At 42.4% G+C, this 13,855-nt stretch overlaps 1 protein-coding gene across 5 annotated transcripts; it reads left to right on the top strand.

Annotated features, from left to right (window-relative positions):
- The first annotated feature begins 784 nt into the window (after window positions 1–784).
- On the top strand, window positions 785–13,689 carry LOC143528685 (interleukin-6 receptor subunit beta-like). Of its 5 annotated transcripts, none has more exons than XM_077024510.1 (14): window positions 785–849; window positions 1,364–1,463; window positions 1,581–1,701; window positions 2,423–2,580; window positions 3,616–3,770; window positions 4,568–4,727; window positions 5,017–5,099; window positions 9,644–9,872; window positions 10,869–11,063; window positions 11,236–11,337; window positions 11,437–11,580; window positions 12,764–12,895; window positions 13,089–13,185; window positions 13,400–13,689. In XM_077024510.1, exons 2-14 carry the CDS (start codon window positions 1,406–1,408, stop codon window positions 13,464–13,466), a joined length of 1,701 nt encoding a protein of 566 aa, XP_076880625.1. In that variant the 5' UTR covers window positions 785–849; window positions 1,364–1,405; the 3' UTR covers window positions 13,467–13,689. The 5 variants fall into 5 exon arrangements, 4 of the variants coding, with proteins under 4 accessions (XP_076880625.1, XP_076880626.1, XP_076880627.1 ...); XM_077024511.1 differs by having other exon boundaries at window positions 11,411–11,580; XM_077024509.1 differs by having other exon boundaries at window positions 793–849; window positions 1,375–1,463; window positions 11,238–11,337; window positions 11,411–11,580.
- The last annotated feature ends 166 nt before the right edge of the window (window positions 13,690–13,855 follow it).

The following is a 13,855-nucleotide window of genomic DNA, read 5'->3' as shown; positions in this document are numbered from 1 at the left end:
TTACCTTCAGAAACTATAAAACTGCCTTTGATTACTGGGATATTTGGTGTGTGTGGATGCCACAATAATTCCCACCACCACGTACTTGGCACTAAGATCTTATGGATGGAAAACCTTTGTAAAAGTCTAGCCTGCCTACAGCAATGTGACTGTTGTATTTTACGGCTGAATCTGTGGAACCTGTACATTTGTAAATTGAAATTGGGTTGATGCTTGTCAGCATTTCAACAGAATCTCAGTTTCAGCAAATAAGACGATGGTGGGTTTGGTGATGGGAACTGCCCTGGTCTTCACTAAAAACACCCTGGAGATATTTTGCAGCCAAATTTATACTGATCACTTTCTTATCCTGGTTATTCATTAGGACTCCATTAGGAGTGGTAATGCAGTTAGGCAGTGAAAGTCATTATTTGAAGATGTGTAACTCTACAAGATGGCTGTCACACACCATGTTGTTGGTGAATGTGACGCTTGCTGGAAAGGAACCTTTCATAAATCCGGGTTAGCTCTATCTTTGAGAAGGGAGGAGTTAAATAGAACATTAATGGATGTCACAGGATAAGTATATAGGTAGTTAACGATGATTGATCCAATTTTCAAAAAAAAAAAACTGCAACATTTTGCAGTTTCACATTGACCTTTTTGCCGTACATGTGTTTGTGTGTGTGTGCGTCCATGAATGTGTCTCTCATATCGCTTCCTGTTAGGGGCTGGTCTCTGGACGTTTTGTGAGAATATAAGCACTAGAGAAACAGGCACTTGTAAGAACACACTGCTGATTTATTGAGAACCCTGGAAGCAAAGCGAACTGATTTGAAACTGGACGAAAGTGGTAGTTTATGAAGACAGGTATTTTATAATAGTAAATGAATTTCACAAAGAAATTACTTAATCTGTGGATGTATTTGGTTAACTTTTAAAAATTGTTTTAAATTGTTGCAGATGGACAGTTAATCATTTATTTTGGACTGTTACAGCAATTCTTTGTGCAGTTATAAATATCTTGGATGTAAAGCTGGGAGTGACAGCTACTGCAGATCTAAACATCTTGGTAGTCTGCGAGTTTAAATCAATGTTGAAAACACTGAACAGACTAGTTTCCTTTACAACAGGAGCCATTTCTAGCTGTTCCGGCTGTTAGATCTGTAATTATTAGATATTGAAATGATCCTTTGAATCCACTGAAGAAACTAAACTATATTTCAATATAATCTGTGTGGAGTCTGGGGTTAGGCTGATTCAGTTATAGAATCTGATGGAGTACTACTTTATGTGCAGTTCTAAACACAATATCTATCTACGACATATGATTGAACATTTTCATTTATGTTCTCTTTGGATCTCTTATTGTACTTTATTGGAGCCTTTGAACAGACTGGAGAATCAAAACACATCAAGCCACTCAATGGACTGCAGTATTCTTCTGTTTGTCCCTCTGCTCGTGGGAAGGCTAGCAGCATCAGGTTTGTTTATTTCATTGTATATTTTTTTCTATATTTAGTTTGACTTATTAAAACCCTCTATAAATAAATGACATTGATGATCCATATTTCATATTACATAATGTGGTGTTTTTGCAGAGTCACTTTTCTCACCCAGAGAGCTCCATTGTGTGTTCTTTGCTTATGCAAATGTCAGCTGCTACTGGAAGCCTGGAGTGAAAACTCCACTTGTTATAAACTACACGTTGCAAGTCAACCTGTGAGTGTGGCCACATGGACAGCCACGGACACACAAACACACACACACACACACAACACACCCGCCCTTTTCAGAATATGACAAATATCTTTCACCTGTACCTATTTTTGAGTGTTTTAATAATATCAATAGTTTAATGGCTCTCTGGTGAACATTTATCAATTGCTAACAGCAAAATGGAAAGATGATGGTTTATAACTGAAGGGAAGATCTTCAAATCTTTCTCAGTACTCTGCAACCCAGTCTCGACAGTACTGATAAGATGATATCTCCCCATCTTACCCTCCTGGTAGCTTTGAACAGGATGTGAAAACCTGGTTGTTTCTAGAGATCACGTCTGGGTGCCTGATGGAGCAGATACATACGGTGCTCTGATTGTAGCAGGAGATAGAAATGCCTCTGGCTGCTGAAGGTGGATGTAGAAATGGACGGGTAAATAAATCAGCATGAGGGTATCAATCCAAAGGGTGACCAGAGATTAGTTAAACATGGGCAACCCGAGTCGGCATGGCACGGGGGAGTCAGAGTTGATTTACTGAGCTATGCAAATATGTTTTTGCATTTCCTATTGAAACTGTTGAAATGCTGTTAACACCATGAAAGAGAAGAAAGCATCCAAATTATTTATCACGCCTGTGTGTGTGTGTGTGTGTGTGTGTGTGTGTGTGTGTGTGTGTGTGTGTGTGTGTGTGTGTTTCTTGGTTGTTTGTGTTATTTGCAGAACTGGGTTAAAGAGTGAACTGTGTCACTCCCCCCACACACACTGCTCAGTGCAGGTGGGCTCTCTGAACCGGCCATATTGCATTCGAGTCTTAGCTCACATCAGTCAGCAGGAAACAGCCAGTTCGGACACTCTCTGCCTGAATGGTATCGATGCAGGTACTTCCTGTAGAACTGCAACTAACTCTTAAATACAGCATTCTTATGAATGTATGAATCATTATCAAAAGAGGCTGTGTATCAAGTATCACTGTATTGCCCAGAGATCATCAGTCCAGTCCTTGTGACACTTGAAAGAAATTCTAAAGCCCATGAGTGTGTTTAGAAGAGCAACAGAGCAGAGATGTGGAGTGGACTGTATGGGTGACCTGTGGTGTGAGATACTGCTCTGTATCAAATCAAATCAAAATCAAATCAAATATATTTGTATAGCGCTTTTCACAACACATGTTGTCACAAAGCGCTTTACAGGATTTACAAGGTAAACAATACTATGGGTACAAATACCTAATGAGCAAGCCAAAGGCGACAGTGGCAAGGAAAAACTCCCTAGATGGTGGGGAATAGGAAGAAACCTTGGGAGGACCAAGACTCAAAAGGAAACCCATCCTCCATTGGGCGGCCCGTTAACACACAAATTACACAAAAACAAAATATACAGACGAATACACAAGTTACAAATAAGGTAACTAGAATGCCCTAATATCCCCAAATATCTGTATGCCAATTAAATATCAAAATCCTTGTCAGTACACTTAGGATCTTTACTATTCATGGTGTTGTAGGATGTTTGTTAGGGTCAGACCCATGTATATAATATATTCCAACTTCATCACATGCTAAAGCGAAAATACCCTCTTCCTAATATCGGCCCCACCCCGGGGACACAAAGGGAGCAAATGTGGATATATCAAAATTCTGCTCAAATCGGTGCCGGCCCGGTCTCTAATGTACTTAGGGGTCATTATGTATTACAATTTAAAGAAGCACTAACATGTTAACTGAAAATCATCTGAATCTGAAATTGTAATATCTAACTTTCTGTGAGAAGCTTTTTCCCCATTTGCTTTATTTGACATTATAGACACACGCTATACAAAGTACAGAATGTTTCATTTAAGTAAGATTTTTCTCTTTTTATCTCTTCCCCTCTGGACCCCACCCCCCCTCCCCCCATCCGCTCATTGGCCACAGCGCAGCTCCCCGCCCCTCACTCCTTCTGGATGTCTCCAAATAGGCCCAGATGCATGAGGCTGCGCTGGTCTGCTCCGAAGAACTTTCCCTTAACCAATCAGAGTATCCGGAATGGTTATCTGCTTTATGAACTGCAGTACACCACGCCACATCAGGTCAATGGCCTATTTGTAAAAACACATTAAGAGACTCTCACAGAGAAACACATACACATGTGACTCCTATGAATTATCACCATGGTGGGTGGTGTGCGTGCTAGTGGGGGGGGGGGGTTGGGACAGATACAAAGATAGATTACATAATAGATTACATCATAGGTTATTGATTGATTATTTCACAGGTATCTGTAAACTAATCCAAAGTATTGGTAGATTACAGCAATCTCATTACTTTCTGTTACTTTTGAAGTTTCAGAAGCTGATATGTCCAACAAGCTCCCACAACCTTTGATATTTTGTCTGTATGGACTTACAGACAACTCAGAAGACGTGTAACAGCTGTTCATATAAATAATAGGTCCCTTCCCATGAAGCCCAGTATTGCTGAGAATATCAAAGACCAGACATTCTGAAGCAGATTTTAAACCTTGGAAAAAATGCAGACTACCAGTCAGGGAAGAACTTGATCAAAACCTTTTTAAAAGGGGAGGTGAGGGTATAAGGAATCACTGATCCTTGCAAAGTTGTAACACAATCAGCATTTTTGTAGTAATCAGTATTTTTGTTTTCATTTTGTCGAGTATAACTGCCTTTTTTTCTGTAAGTGTAACGTAATACCGTTACCATTTGTTATCCTGATCACATAATGCCGACCCTGACTGCCATATATGAAGATCGGTCTCAGTCTCACGGGCTTCTCTGAGCAGGTTCCTCCGTGCTTCACGCCATCTCTCCTGTGTCTCACATGCCTGTCTCACGAGCCTGTCTCACGTGCCTGTCTCCCCTGCCGCCAGCCAGCACCGCGGAGCCTGGCCCTGGATCTGCGAGAGGAAGTGCACTGCGTGTTCTCCCCTTGCACCCCGTACAGGGCGAGGATACGCCTCCGCTACAACCACGCCCTGAGCCACTGGAGTGGGTGGAGCCAAAGCAGCACGCAGAGAACATCGGCAGAGGGTACGACCCCGACTGGGCCCGCCCACCGCAGGCCTTGGCCCGCCCACCACAGGCCTTGGCCCGCCCACCACAGGCCTGGGCTCGAACACTGCACCTCTGCACGCACACGCCTGTCCACTCTCTCATCTGCAATAATAATTAAAATAATCATACGATTTTGAGAAACCCTCTACTGGGAGGGGGGGAGGAGAGGGAGAAGAAAACCCCTGACGTATGGAATAGGGGTGACATGTTCTTAATAGGTAATGTGTTGGTTCTTGGTGTGTGTGTGTGTGTGTGTGTCCTGCAGCACCCTCTTCTACCCCACAGCTGTGGCGAGCTATCCAGATGCCAGATATGAAGGGATTTAGGCCTGTGACATTACTCTGGAAGGTGATGTGCCTGACCTTTCCGTGGTCTCCCTGAATGAGTCATGGAGTAAGCTGCAAGCCAGCTTGATCTCATATGTTCAGGCAATTAAGTGCAGCTCCTTTCCAGCAAAATTTCCTCAACATTCACACAGATGAAAAACAGGTTTTCGGAAGGAATTTATAAAAGATATACTCAAATATTATCTGTAAACAAGTATCTGGGTTTTTCACTTAGTACTTGGAATAAGCACCTTTGGCAGCAGTGTATGGTGCACTGTTCTTTTGGAGGTTTTCCACCAGTTCTTCTTGAGTCCTTCAAGCTCTGGCAGGTTGGACGAGCAGCACTGGTGCAGAACCATTTCCAGTTCAGGTCCAGACACTGGGCCACTCCAGAACATAGCAGTGTTTTCTTGGTAATATGCTTTACCAAGAAATCTTGTTTAGACGTAAACGTTTGCTCCAACCAGAGATCTTGTGCACTCTGGAAAAGATATTCAAGATATTCACCCAAGATTGTTCTATATAATTTTTTGTGTCCACCTCTCTCCTGACAAGTGTCCCAGTCCCTATCCCTATGGACTATTCATAGATATGTGCAATTAATTTGTTAAGTCCTAAGAGGACTGCAATTAAGTTATAGAGCATTTTAAGGACTATTGATATGATATGCAGGAGGCCCCAGAGGTAAATTGTGTACCAAAACAAAAGGTTTGAATACTTAAATACTGTATTTAAGTCTATTATTGAAATTGTCTATTATAGACTTAATATTTAAGTATATTATTTGTAATACATTTACAAAACATCCAAAGAAAATATTTTCATTCATCATTATGGGGCACATTGCCTGAATAAATCTGCCTCCTTGTTCTTCTATCGGCAATTCCTGTTTAGGGGTCGCCACAGCGGATCAAACTCCTTCATCTGGCCCTGTCCTGAGTTTCCTCCACTGACACACCAGCCACTCTCATATCCTCTACCACTGCATCCATAAACCTCCTCTTAGGTCTACCTCTCCTCCTCTCCTCCTCTCGCCTGGACGTTCCATCCTCAAGACCCTCCTACCAATATACCTCTCCTCCCTCCTCTGTACATGTCCAAACCATCTCAATCTCACTTCTCTAACTTTATCTCCAAAACATGCTACATGTGCTGATCCTCTAATAAACTCATTTCTGATCCTATCCTTCCTCGTCACTCCAAATGAGAATCTCAACATCTTCATCTCAGACACCTGCATCTCCCTCACCTGTCTCTTTGTCAGTGCCACTGTCTCCAGTCCATACAACATAGCAGGTCTCACTACTGTCCTATAGATCTTTCCTTTCATTCTAGCGGACACCCTCCTATCACAGATCACCCCAGACACTTTATGCCATCCACACCACCCTGCCTGCACTCTCTTCTTTACCTCTTTCACTTCATCCATTACTCTGTACCCTCGACCCTAAGTAGGTAAACTCGTCAACCATCACCAAATCAACTCCTTGTAACTGGACCTGTCCACCGTCTGTCCTCTCTTTCACACACATGTACTCTGTTTTACTCCTGCTCACTTTCATTCCCCTGCTCTCCAAAGCATATCTCCATCTTTCCAAGCTCACCTCCACCTGCTCCCTACTCTCACTACAGATCACAATGTCATCAGCAAACATCATAGTCCAAGGGGACTCCTGCCTAACCTGCCTAACCTCGTCCGTCAGTCTGTCCATGACAATTGCGAACAGGAAGGGACTCAGGGCTGATCCCTGATGTAGTCCTACCCCCACTTTAAACCCATCTGTCATTCCTACCGCACATCTCACTGCTGTCACACTGTTCTCATACATATCCTGCACCACCCTCACATACTTTTCTGCTACTCCTGACTTCCTCATACAATACCACAGCTCCTGACTCGGTACTCGATCATAAGCTTTATCTAAGTCAACCAACACACAATGTAACTCCTTCTGTCCTTCGCTATACTTCTCCATTAACACTCTCAAAGCAAACATAGCATCTGTGGTGCACTTAGCTGGCATGAAACCATACTGCTGCTCACAGATCTCTACCTCTCCTCTAAGCCTAGCTTCCACTACTCTTTCCCAGATTTTCAGGCTGTGACTGATCAACTTTATTCCCCTGTAATTACTACAGCTCTGAACGTCACCCTTATTCTTGAAAATCGGCACCATTATGCTTCGTCTCCACTCCTCAGTCATCTTCTGACCTTCCAAGATTCTGTTAAATAACCCAGTCAAAAACTCCACTGCTGTCTCTCCCAAACATTTCCATGCCTCCACTGGAATATCATCCGGTCCAACTGCCTTACCACACTTCATTCTCTGAATTGCAGCCCTTACTTCCTCCTTGCTCACCTGGGGCACTTCCTGATTCACAACCTCTACCTCTTCTAACCTTCTTTCCCTTTCATTCTCATGATTCATCAGTTCCTTAAAATACTCCTTCCACCTTCCCAAGACACTCTCCTTACCAGACAACACATTACCATCTTTATCCTTTATCATCCTAACCTGCTGCCAATCTGTACAGATCTTTTTCCCCTTCCTTAGTGTCCAACTTCTCATACAGCTTGCTATATGCCTTCTCTTTAGCTTCTGCCACTGCTCTCTTTGCCTTGCGACACATCTCCTTGTACCTCTGTCTACTTTCTTCATCTCGATGAAAATCCCAATTATTTTTAGCCAACCGCTTTCCTCTCAAACTTTCCTGAACTTACTCATTCCACCACCACGACTCCATGTCTATCTTCCTCTGTCCTGAGGTCACACCAAGTACCTTCCTAGCCACATCCCTCACTGCATTTGAAGTTTTATCCCAGGTATCCAGAACACCACCACCATTACCCAGTACCTGCCTCACCTCATCCCTGAATTTTACACCACAGTCCTCATCCTTTAACTTCCACCACCTGATCTTAGGTTCCGCTCTCACTCTCTTCCTCTTCTTCACCTCCAAAACCATCCTACATATCACCATCCTATGCTGTTTAGCTACACTCTCCCCTGGTAACACTTTGCAATCACTAACCTCTTTCAGGTTTCGTCTCCTACAGAGTATATAGTCGACCTGTGTGCATCTTCCCCCACTCTTATATGTTACCCTGTGCTCTTCCTTTTTCGTAAAGTGTTAATTACAGCCATCTTTATCCTTTTAGCAAAATCTACCACCATTTGTCCTTCCGTATTCCTTACATTAACACCATATCTACCCAACACCTCCTCATCACCACTGTTTCCTCCACCAACATATCCATTTAAATCTGCTCCAATAACCACTCTCTCTTCTTTAGGAACCTGCAAAACAACTTCATCTAACTCTCTCCAGAATTCTTCTTTCTCCTCCACATCACAACCTACCTGAGGAGCATAAGTACTGATGACATTCATCATCACTCCATCAATCTCTAACTTTACACAGATCACCCTGTCACTTACTCTCTTTACCTCCACTACACTCTTACTAAACTCATCCTTCAGGATTACCCCTACTCCATTTCTCTTCCTGTCTACACCATGATAGAAGAGTTTGAAGCCACCACCAATGCTCCTGGCCTTGCTCCCCTTCCACATGGTCTCCTGTACACACAGTATATCTATCTTCCTCCTGTCCATCGCATCAGCTAGCTCTCTCCCTTTACCTGTCATAGAGTCCACATTCAACGTACCAACTCTAACCTCCACCCTCCTGCTCTGCCTCCTCTCCTTCATCTTCAGAACCCTCTTCCCCCCTCTCCTCCTCGTCCCAACAGTAGTCCAATTTCCGCTAATGCCATTAAGAATACATTTAAAAACACATTTAAGAATACATTTAAGAATACATTTCTCTTACTGAAGACATGACTGAAGGCAAAGATTCACCAGAAACAGCTGGAAACATAAATGGCTACACTACAGACTAGCAAGGGCCTTACTAGAGAAGATGCCAAGCACATTTATCAGAGCAGACATATATCGATTGAAAAGCATTGACAAGGATTTGTAACCAAGTACTAGAGTGACACTTGAGTTCTGAAGGTTGTGATTGATTAATGTGAAATTACAAATAAGATATGCTTCTATAAAATTGGAGGTGGACCTGGGAAGGGGGGGGGGGGGGGGGTTGCACAAAAACAGATTTTATTTTAAGCATGGTTAAATAAATAGATGTAAATTTAAAATAAATAGATGTAACATGGTTAAATTGCATAGATGTAAATTCCCTCCAAGTTAAACTGTTCTGCTCATTGTGGTGTTACAGTGTAGAGACTGAATCATAGATAAATACTCATAGTCTAAATGTCATAATGCATGTACACATATTTTTATGTATGTATACATGTATGTATGTATGTATGTATGTATATATATGTGTGTGTATTAATCAATATGCATCACTTAGTATTGGAATCAGTTTTTCATTACTCAAAGTACTCAAAGAATTTTATGTATCTCGAATTTAGTTTTCTGACTTCTGCCAGAAACAAACCAAAATTCAAATCTGAACTCCCCAAACCAGTTTTCATCAGCCCGTTTCAGTCCAACTCCACTTTGTAATGGCTCTTCCTCCACCTTTATGTCACAGGCACCACTGACACAGGCACAGTGTGCAGCTCTGTGGTACACTGTGCATTGCAAGCTGGAGGATCCCAATGCAGCAGTGGATATAGGGGACTGCACTGACCTAGGACCAGCCAACACCTCCTGTCACTTCACTGTCCCTGCCCAGACATGTATCTGCTCACTGAGCATGTCCAACTCTGCAGGCTCCTCCCCCTCAGCCATAATCACGATACCCAGCCAATGGGAGACTGGTATGTTTCCAGGTGTCCTGGCCAAATGTTAGATTTTTTTTATAATATCATAAGCATTACTGCTGACAGATGGAAGTCATTTTAGTTCTGTAGGAATGAGTCTAACGGTGCATTTTTCAGTGTGCTAGAGATCTTTATTCATCCTCGTAATATGTAGACAAGCAATGCATTATGTGGAGGAGCATATGAACCTGACCATCACACTAATTTGAATTTGTGGGACGTCCCATTAAAAGACCCTCTCACATCTGTAACATGCTCCGCTCTTCTGCGAATGTTGTCCACAAGATCCTGGAGCATTTGTGAGGTCTAGCATTGATGTAGGAAAGACACATTACCTTGCAACTCGTGTTCCGAGTTCTGTGTAGGCCACTGGGGTTCCTCCATACAAGTTTGTTTAATGTGTTCTTTATGGACCTGGCTTGTGCACTGTCCTGCTCCAATACAAACAGGCTGTATGCTTTTTTGGATGCTATTGCATTAATATTACCTTTTGCAGTAACTAAGAGCCCTAGCCCAAACCTTTAAAAAATTAACTTAGACCATTATCCCTCCTTTACCAAACCTCACTTTTGGCACTGTGTATTCCAACAGGTAGCTGTCTCGTGTCATCCTGACAGTCTGTTTCATCCATCGTGATTGATCTCTCCACAGAATACGTTTACAACATTACAGAGGCCATTCGTGGTGTCCTTTACACCATTCAAAACTACAGTTGCATTGTAGGCTGTGTTGTTAGGACATCATTATGATGACACTAATCCAGTAAAAATGGCAAAAATACAGTTTCTGCAGTGGTTTATCGTATTAAGGGAAATTCACTAGTCACCCCTGCATCCACATGCAAATATAGCCTATACATTTCCTTTACTTACTTTAAAAGCTGCAATTTTCAAATCAGTAGTACAACTTTAAACCAGCCAATTTTTAAAAATCATCATAAACCACTTAGTCACTATCCTTTACGTTCAAAAGTTGCAACTTTTGTTCTTTCAGAGCCAAGATTGCTGGACACAGTCCAAGTGACTCCCCTGGGTGGTTTCCGTCTGAAGGTGCGCTGGACGGTGCTGGAGTCCTTCACCCTCACTGGCTTTGTGGTGGAGTGGTGTATCACGACGGAGAACACACACTGCCAGGGAGCGCCTCAGTGGCAAAGAGTGGAGCAAACCACAAACGGAACCATTATCATAGGTACAGAATTCAATAATTTCATTCGTATTTACATACCAGGCGCCTGTTTATTTGCATCCAGACATTCCAGCGTAGCCGCTGTAATATTAACTGTTAATTTGCCCTGTGGACAAGCGTGTATGGGGTTAATGGTAGCTGGGAGGTATATTTTGTGCTGTTTGTGTGCGTTAAGAGGGTGTGCAGGCAAACATGTGCTACTCCGTGAGTGTGAAAGCCCAGCGTGGCAACAGGTCTGGACCTGGGCTAACAGCGCTAGCCTACAGCCACCAAGCAGGTAGACACACAAACAATACACAAAAGTTGTATTCGTTAGTGCTCTGTTCTTCTAGCAATGTTTGAATCGCTAGTGCTCTGTTGCGTTTCTGTTTTCCAGCGCCCTCTGTTGGTCCAAAGCTGCATGTCTCTGAACATGGCTGTTCCTATGTGGTCCTGCGCTGGAGCCCTGTTCCCTTGCCCCTCCGCAATGGTTTTATCACCAAATACACTCTCCACTACCAGAGTGAAGACAATTCCACACGTGAGTACATACCATAATAAACAAGTAGGTATGTGCATGCCCAAATTCACAAATATGCAAACTTATTCTCACCAAATATGCACACACTAATGGGACCCGGGGTATTTGTGGAATACATTTTTTTATTATTACAATCTGATTTCAAATCTACCTTTCATTGCCACAATCATTTTATCTTTAAGCTATTTAATAACTTTCATTTTGGATTTTGACCCAACAATGGGAGTGAGGCAGTTCTTATAAAGGTTTTTAAACATGTTTTGGAAAAATATATTCATAATATGTTTGATGTCAGTGCTGCCTTTTACAGAATAGACCACAAAATGCTGTTGGATAGACTTGACAATGAAGTTAGAGTCTCAGGAACGGTCCTATGTTATCACTGGTTTGGGTCATAACCACAGGGCAGGAACTGCTTTGCTGAAAAGGGCAGATATGGATCTGAGCAGATGCCTGTGAGCTGTGGGGTCCACCAGGGCTCTGTTCTCGGGCTGCATTTAGTCAGCTCACATGCTTGGCCAAATTCCACAAGACTATTGAACACTGACTAGTGAACGTCACAGCTATGCAGATGATAGTGTAGATTTCTTTTATGCCCTCACCAAACAGACGTCCTGCAGCTGAATGTTTTATTCGGAAAGTCGAGAGACGGTGACCTGCTGTCTACCTGGACTTTAGAGTCCTTGAAAAGTCTTGCCTGTGTCCTCGGTAATGTAATGTAATGAACTCTGGTCTCTGTTTTAGCAGTCTGGAGTTCTTTCTAAATTTCTTTCTTTTAGCAAGGTATTATAGTCTCTTCCCAAAAAAACATACAAGTTCATCTGATTCATCTGCCAGACATCTCACTAAAGAAAGGAACACATCGCCCCATTCATGTGTCCTTAGTCCCACTGAGAACGTATTTAATCAAATGTTTCGGTAGGCAGTGTTTTAGATCTCAGGAACATACCTTCACTGGCATCTTCTAGCTTTCACCTTTTTGGGTTTGTTTCTTAGTTTGTGTTGTTTTTATTTTGACTTTGAATATTTTTACATTTCCTGTGTGTGTGTGTGTGTGTTTGTGTTTGTGTGTGTGTGTGTGTGTGTGTTTGTGTTTGTGTGTGTGTGTGTGTGTGTGTGTGTGTGTGTGTGTGTGTGTGTGTGTGTGTGTGTGTGTGTGTGTGTGTGTGTGTGTGTGTTTCAGGACAGCTTCAGTTTTCAGCCGATTCTCAGCAGTACAGGTTTGCTGGTGTCTCTGGCCGGTGTTGGATGTATGTGCAGGCCCACACAGACGCAGGAGGGGGACCGAATGGACCCGTTCTGTCCCTGTTCATTGGTGACTGACTGCAGAATTCCAGGCCGATATTTACCCTCACTCACCTCGTGTCATTATTTATTTACCATTTCTCACAGCACTGAAATATTTCATCATTTGCCAATTTCTCATTCTCTTTTTCATTTCTTCTCTACCTCCCTCACTCGTATTTAATTTCAATCCCCCCCCCCCTTCTGCTCACATCTTTTGACAGACCCGTGCACTTCTGAGCTGCCTCTTGTGTTATTTGGCTGCATGTTTATGGCAGGTTTCTCAGCAGCACTCTGTATTTGCTGGAGAATGCGACAGAGGTACAAAAACACACAGCACAAACTGCAGCTTCAAATTAACATCTAGGGCACAGAGTCGAATGAACACACACACAGTGGTTATCTGCTACCAGGTGTTACTTTAAACCGAGAATGACTGCATATCATACAGAATTAAAATGATCATAAGTCAGTTTTATGAAGATCATTAAAGTGTGTGTGTGCGTGTGCGTGTGTGTGTTTCTGTCTGCTCTAGGATGAAGCAACATTTCTGGCCTGTCATTCCTAGCCCAGCTCACAGCAGCCTTTCCAAATGGCTCTAGACAAAGATGCATATCCTGTCTTTACTTTTACTGATGACTGAACATTAGTTTGTTAGTTGTGGACATTTATCTGCTTCTATTGGTATCATATGAAAAATTTACGGGTTATTTTGCCACATGAAATGGTAAATATGTGCTTGATAATGAACCCAAGAATGCCAATCAATGTGATTGTTCTTGCATTTTCTTTACAGTATATTATTAAATCTTTATTACAGCATTATATTATACGAGATATTATTCAACTTTTTGTGTAACCTATGCAGAGTAGTGAATGTATGAAGATTTGAAGTTCAAGAAAACGTCCACAAGGGGGCAGAAAACTAAAGGGTTGTGCTTATCTGTGAAAGAGAAAATACATTACTAGCTAAAATGTGTGTATTTGTGTG

The sequence above is a fragment of the Brachyhypopomus gauderio genome, chromosome 12 (genome assembly GCF_052324685.1).
Source record: "Brachyhypopomus gauderio isolate BG-103 chromosome 12, BGAUD_0.2, whole genome shotgun sequence".
Lineage (NCBI taxonomy): Eukaryota > Metazoa > Chordata > Actinopteri > Gymnotiformes > Hypopomidae > Brachyhypopomus > Brachyhypopomus gauderio.
Note: the sequence above shows the minus strand (reverse complement) of the source record. Positions and strands in the feature narration are given on the sequence as shown.